This window comes from Otolemur garnettii, unplaced genomic scaffold (assembly GCF_000181295.1).
Source record: "Otolemur garnettii isolate 467f Iridium unplaced genomic scaffold, OtoGar3 scaffold00261, whole genome shotgun sequence".
NCBI classification, from domain to species: domain Eukaryota; kingdom Metazoa; phylum Chordata; class Mammalia; order Primates; family Galagidae; genus Otolemur; species Otolemur garnettii.
This window is the reverse complement of record NW_003852656.1, coordinates 457,506-465,389: the sequence shown is the minus strand read 5'-3', so window position 1 is coordinate 465,389 and position 7,884 is coordinate 457,506. Positions and strand designations below refer to the sequence as shown.

Below are 7,884 nucleotides of genomic sequence, written 5' to 3'. Positions count from 1 at the left end.
TCCTGCCTCAGCCTCCCAAGTAGCTGGGACCACAGGTGCCCGCCACAACGCTCAGCTATTTTTTGGTTGCAGCTGTCATTGTTATTTGGCAGGCCTGGGCTGGATTCCAACCTGCCACCTTAGGTGTATGTGGCTGGCACCAAGCCAAGAAATTAAATTATTAAAGAAAAATCAAGCAGGTTCTTCTCTCTTCCCACTTGCTTTCTCTCTTTACTCCCTCTTTCCTTCTAAGATAAAATAAATTTTATACTTTTGAGGCATGAAAGTAAAAGCAGAGCTAAAGATCTGTCCTAGTCACTCTGTATAGGCATTAGCCAAACAGTCTGTAACACTCCTAACTCTACGGCAGCAGATGCTCTGTTATCTGTATGCCCTTCCCTTGGTATTCGCTGGGCCTAGATAGTAACCTTGTAACTGCCTTAACCTTCCATGGCCTTTGAGGACAGGTAGCCTGACCGGTACCAAGGGTGCGAGCAAACCTGACCTTCCCCTTGAGTCCCAAGACTTTCACATCTGTCACATCCTTCACAGCTTTCACGTGCACCCTAGCCCTAAAAAATGTATAAAAGAGGCAAGAGATTAAGTCGAGGGGCTCGGTTTTTAGGACACTAGTCCACCAAGTCTCCCACCGGAAATAAAGCCACTTCCTCTTCCAACTGGTGCCTGGAGTCTTCTGTCTGCATCAGTTTCCTGCTACATTTTCACATCCTAAAGAACAAAAAAATCAAGCAGAGCTTCTAGAAATGAAAAATTCATTCAAGGAAATACAAAACACAGTAGAAAGCCTTAACAATAGGTCAGACTAGGCAGAAGAAAGAATCTCAGAACTAAAACTGAGTTCCTGGCCACAAAGGGAAGGGAGGTTTGACATTTCATTATACCCCTTCCCTTTTGGAGTTTAGATACTGCAACTGACCAGCATTAGCATTAAAACAGAGATCATAAACTGACAAAAAAGACTCTGTGACAACAAAATACTAAACTATTAACAGGACCTAAGGCCCTGCAAAGCAAAGTTTAAGTCACACCTACAGGCAATCAGTTTGCTTAACAAATCACTGGAGTCTGTACTTATGTAATTTGAAACATTCCAAGCCTTCAGACAAAGTTTTATGTCTTTCACCAATTACAAATCAAAGAATCTCTGAACACACCTACAAACTCCTGCTTTGAGTTTTCAGGACAAATCAATGTACACCTTCCACTTTTTATTATATTTACTTATAATTCCTGTCTCCCTAAAATGTATAAAACCAAACTGTAACCTGACCACTTAAGATTTCTTAGATGTGGCTCCTTGGACCCCTGTCATACACATTGGCTCAGAATAAAACTCTTCAGTTTTATTTGACAAAGTTTGGGGTTTTTTTTCCATTAACCCAAGTGAGAATAGGGAAAACGATCTTCACAATCTTTCTATAATTCTAAACCTGCAAATTTTTTTTTTTTTTTTTTTTTTGGTAATGTAAAAAAGGCCTAGATGGTAACATGAGCCCAGAGTATATCCTCTGAGTAGGTCAAACAGCTTTAAAATTTGCCCATCTTCACTTTCTCACACACTGCTGGATTAACCTTTTTCAAATTTATCTTTTGGTAGTTCTCAAAACTTTCAGTCAACAGGTGGTTATTAAGTCCAAATCTCTTATCTGGGACTCTAACTCTAATCCAACCTTCCTTTCCAACTTCCTCCAACCCTCCCACCAGATTAAAGAATGTCCACCCCCATACCAGTCCTTTACCACTGTTTCCCCCACCTACCTCTGCCCTGCCATTTCATCAGAATCCTTCCTCGACAGTGGTCCTTGCTGAAATCATTTGTTCTTAGTTAAGCCCATCAACATCCTCATTCCCACCAGGCAGGGACTCTATCCTTCCCACACTTAAAGCATCAGTGCTTAATGCATCTTCCTTACCAGATACCTTTTACAGCATCCATGACAATTCTATCCACTGACTCTGGAAAGGGAGGGCATTTTACAAGGAAGCTGACACAGAGGAAATGGTGTGAATTTGAGCCCAATCCCACAATTTACTTGCTGGACAGCCTTGGACAAATACACTTATTGCCTGCCACAGGCGATAGGCCTGAAGAGGATGAAAAGAATCAAGTTGAGAAGTAGGAATTCATTTTAGAACGTTAAGTGCTTTGTCCATTGGAAAAACTGATAATTCTCTGAAGCACCTTACAGTGTTATGCCCACTGATAGTTAAGTAACTTTACACTGGACAAGAAGTCAATATTTTTTATTGGGAAATGAATGTAACAAACCTAGACTTATTGAAAATGAAATCAGTAACTAAGACTTTGCAGGCCCCAACCCCAACCAGCATCAAAGCCTCTGCTTGGCTTTACCCCTATTCCTCAAACCCCAGAATGAATGCCCATGTGATGAAGCCAGAGTCAAGCACAGAGCCATATTCCCCACTCCCTCCACTCAACCCTCAGTTGACCCTAGATCAGCAGGTCTAGGCTGAAAGAGAGAATAGTAAAGTTCCCAGGGTGGCAGGGAATCATAGCCATACCCCAACCTCCTCAAAATCCCAAGTTAGCAAAGGAAGACAGAAGGAAAACTGGCTTGCCCACCCACCCTCCTCCCCTGTCCACCCAGACAGCAGCCTCACATCTCTGATCAGTAACACTGTGATTCTGAGGTGCCAATGGAACTCCCAGTGGCTTCACCAGCCCCTGGAAGATTACTGCAAAGGCCAGAGGCCAGGAGGAAGGGAAGACATCTGCCCCACCACCTGCTCAGTATCAGCCAGCCAAGGTACTGCCCTCAGCTTACGTCTGGGAGTGCCTGCAGTCCCCCTTCCCTCCAAAACATGTGTGGTTGGGAAGTGGTCCTCCTGCCAGAGAAGTCAGTTCCAGGAGGTCCTTTCTCCCCCAGCCTGGGAAGATAGCCTGGCCTAAGATGGCTATACCAGCTTCTTGGCTTCGAAAAAGCTCTTGAGGTGCCGCATCTGCCAGACACCAATGGCCACGAGGATGAGAGTCTGCAGGATGGACCACCACAACACTCGCTGGTTGGTGCTCTCACTGGTCTGTCGGAAGCGCTCCTCTCGCCACTGTGTGGAAGAATAGAAGGTGAGCCTGGGTTGTCTGGGGACACTAGAACTACTGGGTTCCCAGCTGACAGGGATGCTCCAGAGCTGGCCAACTTTGGCCAGGTTCCATCTAAGCACCTACAAAGAGTCACTCCACCTGGGGACTGTCTTCACCCTCATCAGCCAGATGACCTCAGGCAACCTACTCATTTCTCCTAAGTCCATTTCTTCATTTGTCAGGTATAGTCCTCACCTAATCTGGTGACTGGTGGGGCAGGGGTGGGGGAGTAGTTGTGGTGTGACCCCATGGGACAAAACTGTCTTCCCTTGGAGTGGAATTTCTCTAAGCCCTCTGCCCAAGTCTTCCTTGCAGATCATGGGGACAGGTTGCAAACTGGTGATCAGCAGCTGGATGTGGCCTTTATGTGTGATTTGGCTTACATACAGTTTTGCCATTTAAAACCCAAGAAAATTTCACATAAAAAACCCAGAACTCTATCTCTTGAAAAAATTTAACATCCAGGCTTGGTGCCTGTAGCTCAGCAGCTAGGACGTGAGCCACATACACCAGAGCTGGCAGATTTAAATCCAGCCCGGGCCTGCCAAACAACAATGACAACTATAACCAAAAATAGCCTGGCATTGTGGCAAGGGCCTATAGTCAAAGCTACTTGAGAGGCTGAGGCAAAAGAATTGCTTGAGCCCAGGAGTTTGAGGTTGTTGTGAACTGTGATGCCATGGTGCTCTACCCAGGGCAACAGCTTGAGACTCTGTCTCCCAAAAAAAAAAAAAAAAGGAAGAAAAAAATAAAAAATTAACATCCAAACACCTATGGCTGGCATTTCTGCAAGGTCCTCAGCTAATGCCAAATAGTAGCTGTTTCTGTTTACATGGGTCACTGCCTTACTAGTCCTTATTACATTCACAGATGAGTTTGAGATCCCTGGTCCTGAGAGCACTTGGAGCCACTGAAACAGCACCCCACTCTGCCATTCTGTGTGTGGCATTTAGGGCAATGATAGTATCTATAAGCATCAGTGTCCTCAACTACAAGGTAGAGTTAGAAATACCTGCCCCTACCCCCTTTTAGACCTATATGCAACACAGGTAAGTTCAGGGATCTCACAATGAATCTGACATACAAGTCCTGGCTGAGCAGTGGGCAGCTTCTGGGAGGAAGTCCACTACTCCCAGCCCAGTCCCTCACCCGCTGATAGTTCTGCTCTTTCTGGATCTGCTCCACTTGTTCCACCAGCTGTCGCACTCGTAGCTGCAACTCACTCAACTTGTCTTTGGCAGCAATTTCCGCATAGTCATTGGCATGTTCACCCACCTGGATGTCCAGATGAACTCTCTAGGGACAGACAAGGAGATGAGAACAGTGAGGCAGCTCTGCTCCATCTTCTTGTCAGAGACTGAACCCCCCATGTTTCTTCAACTGTTCCGGCTAAACTAGTCTGTTTAGCCAACAGACTAAAGCCTTGTCAATGTCTAGCACTATGAGGCTGGGGGCACCCAAGTAAGAACATTAAGCTAATGCTGTGAATGAGCCATACAAAGGGCTCGGCTACTGCAACTTAGATGTCCACTGGAAACCCAGGTTCTTTGGAGACATAAAATCTGACGTACTCATCTCACACGCACATTACCATCAGTCCCAATTCATGACCAAGGGACAGAAGCTGAAAGCTGCAAGTTCCACATGCATCTACTTACCAGCATGCCACCAGCAAAGAGGGAGAACTTGGTGGAATTGGAGTGAAGACAGATCTGGTGCTCACCAGGTGTATGGGAGGTGAAAGTGAACCTGCCCTCAGAGCCATACTGCCGGGCAAGGATGACCTGGAGGAAGGGAATGGGCTTCAGTCACTGTTACAGTAGGGATGGGGCGGGAAGAAAATGGTGCTTAAGGCTCCAAGTACCACAAAAGTTGACAAGCAGAGGCTTAGATATGTCACAACACTTAAAGATCAAAGCTGCTCAGAACCAATTACTAAATGCTTGTCTGAGAACTATTTAGGGCTGGGGTAAAGAGTCTAACATCAGGCTAACAAGTTACTGCTCTTGGTTAAGACTTTCCTTTATCAGTCTTTCATTTTTTTTTCTAATGAAAGGTGAGAAATAAAGAGTTTTGTTTTTCATTTTAATATCTCTATTTGTCAAAATTGAAAGCTCTTCATTGTTTTTGTAAAGTACTGTGTTCTGTGAAATCCTAAAGTCTAGATACCACAGCTTAACAGTTGACAAAACTTTTTGATTTTCATCACCACAATTAATCCACCCGTCGCACCTGTAAGATAGGTAAATTCCCATTTCAGACAAGAAAATGGCTCAGGGAAGGTAACTGACTTGGCAGGGTCACGCAGAAGTCAGAAGTTGAGATGGGGCAGCTAGCACTGCAGCAGCCCAAGTTCGGCCTGCAGAGAAAATCCAGGATCTTCACCAACTGTCTCTCCCCCAGAAACTAGCGGAGAGAAGTATCAGAACCTACTTGGCTGAGGGCTCGACTGGGGTGTGGGGCCAGCTCACCTTGTCCTCTGGGTCCTTCACCTCCACGAACATGCCGAGCCCGGGGGTGGCCGGCTGATACTCCTCCCGCTGCTTATCATACAGCTGAGTCCGGTAGTTTCCTAGAGGAAAGGAAGGCGAGCCCAGGTCCGAGATGCGCAAGGTGGCGTTGGGTCTGCAACCACCAGGGCATCGTGAAGCAGTCTCCTCCCGGCTCTAGAGAGGTACTGACCCCGCATCCCCGCCCCCCAAACCACGGTCACGTCCCGAACTCTTCCCTTTCCCCCCTCACCTATGACCATTGTCTCGTCTGGGATTTCCTCAATGAAGCATTTCTTCTCCGTCTCTCCGATGTGAAAGTAGAGCGCGCTTCCGCGGACCGCAAAGCACAGCAGAAGCAGAAGGATCCGCACCGCTCTGCCCAGCCCCGCGTTGGGAGGGGGCCAGGAGCCCCTCACGCCCTGCTCCGCGGCCATCTTGCCCCTCCTGCCAGCGCAGCCGCAGCCGGCCGAGCCACGTAGCCCAGCAGCTGCCGCGCGGAGCCTGCCGGGACCGCGGGACCGCCAGGCGGACTACAAGTCCCGTGATGCCCCGCGATGTGCCGAGGCCTCCGCGCTGCGGTGCCTAATTGGGACGCTGCTGCTTCTTGGTCGTAAACTGGGGACCCAGGATAGAAAAATTCTTTCCGTTGGCCCTCGTCGTGGCCGGGCAGCTGGGGATGGTTATCAGCTTTTATAGAAGAGGAAACTGAGGCTGTTAGTTTGAGGTCGCAGAGCTAATTACAAGCAGGGCCAGGTTCTCTGACTTTCCTTAGCAGAGCATCCGCCACGCTTGGTTTGCTTCTATGTTTATAAAATGAATTTAAAAATAAAAATAAAAAATACAAACAATGCGTGAATTTGTTCTTGAAAAAAAATCAACTTTTTAAAATGCTAAACTCTAGGACCGGGCGCCGTGGCTCACGCCTGTAATCCTAACATTCTGGGAGGCCTAGGCAGGCGTATTGCTTGAACTCAGAAGTTCGAGGACAGCCTGAGCTAAAGCGAGACCCCATCTTTATATCACAGAACGTTGTGGTGGGCGCTTGTAGTCCCAGCTACTCGGGAGGTGAAGCAAGAGGATGGCTTGAGCCCAGGAGTTGGAGGTAGCTGCAGGCTATGGCTCCGTGGCCCTCAAACCCAGGGCGTCTGAGACTCTGTCTCAAAAAACAAAACAAAACGCCCAAAACATAAAAATAAATAAAACCCAACTCTCCTTTTTACCACTTATTTGTTCCTCAACCTCCATCCACTTCTAAATCTGGTGGGTGTGCTGCCTGGGATCCCCTGACTGCCACCACACATATCGGTGCAGCCGCTGCTACCAGATCCAGCTGCCACAGGCTCCTTTCTGGATCTGCATCTGGTTAGGTGCCCGGGGCTGGCTGGTGAAAGGTTTTGATGCAAAACTTGGATGAAGCCACCTAGGTTTGAAGAACTCTGCACTTAGCTTAAGTTCCAGAGGTCTAGGTCTGCCCTTCATGTCCTTCCTGGATTTTATCCAAATTTCAACATATTTTGGCAATTCTGGGTTAGCAGTTTGTGACTGTTTGCCTCGAAGTTTCACAAAAGATGGAAGTTTTCTATTTTTTGGCACTCTTTGTTGTTTCATTTGGACCTAGGGAGGGAAGTATAGTGGAAATACATTCACATTTCCTTTTCACCGAAAACCTTTTACCTCATTTTTCTTAACAATCATGATATTCTGTAGTACCAATGTACTTCATAGAAACTATTCCTCTTAAGAAAGATGATTAAGGTTCATCTACCCCTGTTTGCTGTTATGAATAATGCTGCGGTAAAAGTTTTTGTTCATTTTCCAAAAAGCCTTACTGTAGGACATAGTTTTGTTGATAAGAGATCATAAAATTACCCTTCCATAAACTTTGTACCAATTACAGTCCCAGCACTCTGTGGGTAAATGGCTTGAGCTGAGGACCTTGAGACCAACCTGAGCAAGAGCAAGACACTGTCTCTACTAAAATTAGAAAAACTAGCTGGCCATCCTGGCTGGTGCCTGTAGTCCCAGAAATTTGGGAGGCTGAGGCAAGAGGATCTCTTGAGCCCAAGAGTTTGAGATTGCTGTGAGCTATGATACCACAGCACTCTACCCAGGGTGACAGAGTGAGACTCTGTCTCAAAACAAAGACAAAAACATTAAAACCGGCTTGGCGTCTCTAGCTCAGTGAGTAGGGCGCCCACCATATGCACTAAGGCTGAGGGATTCAAGCCCAACCTGGGCCTGCTAAACAACAATAATTGCAACCAAAAAACAGCTGGGTGTTGTGGCGGG

At 46.8% G+C, this 7,884-nt stretch overlaps 1 protein-coding gene across 1 annotated transcript; it reads right to left on the bottom strand.

Moving 5' to 3' along the window:
• Nucleotides 1–2,228: 2,228 nt before the first annotated feature.
• Nucleotides 2,229–6,128, bottom strand: TMED9 (transmembrane p24 trafficking protein 9). The gene is made up of 5 exons (XM_003802824.3): nucleotides 5,846–6,128; nucleotides 5,575–5,675; nucleotides 4,762–4,887; nucleotides 4,253–4,399; nucleotides 2,229–3,066 (listed from the first exon to the last, which is right to left on the bottom strand). Exons 1-5 carry the CDS (start codon nucleotides 6,027–6,029, stop codon nucleotides 2,917–2,919), a joined length of 708 nt encoding a protein of 235 aa, XP_003802872.1. The 5' UTR covers nucleotides 6,030–6,128; the 3' UTR covers nucleotides 2,229–2,916.
• Between the last annotated feature and the right edge of the window lie 1,756 nt (nucleotides 6,129–7,884).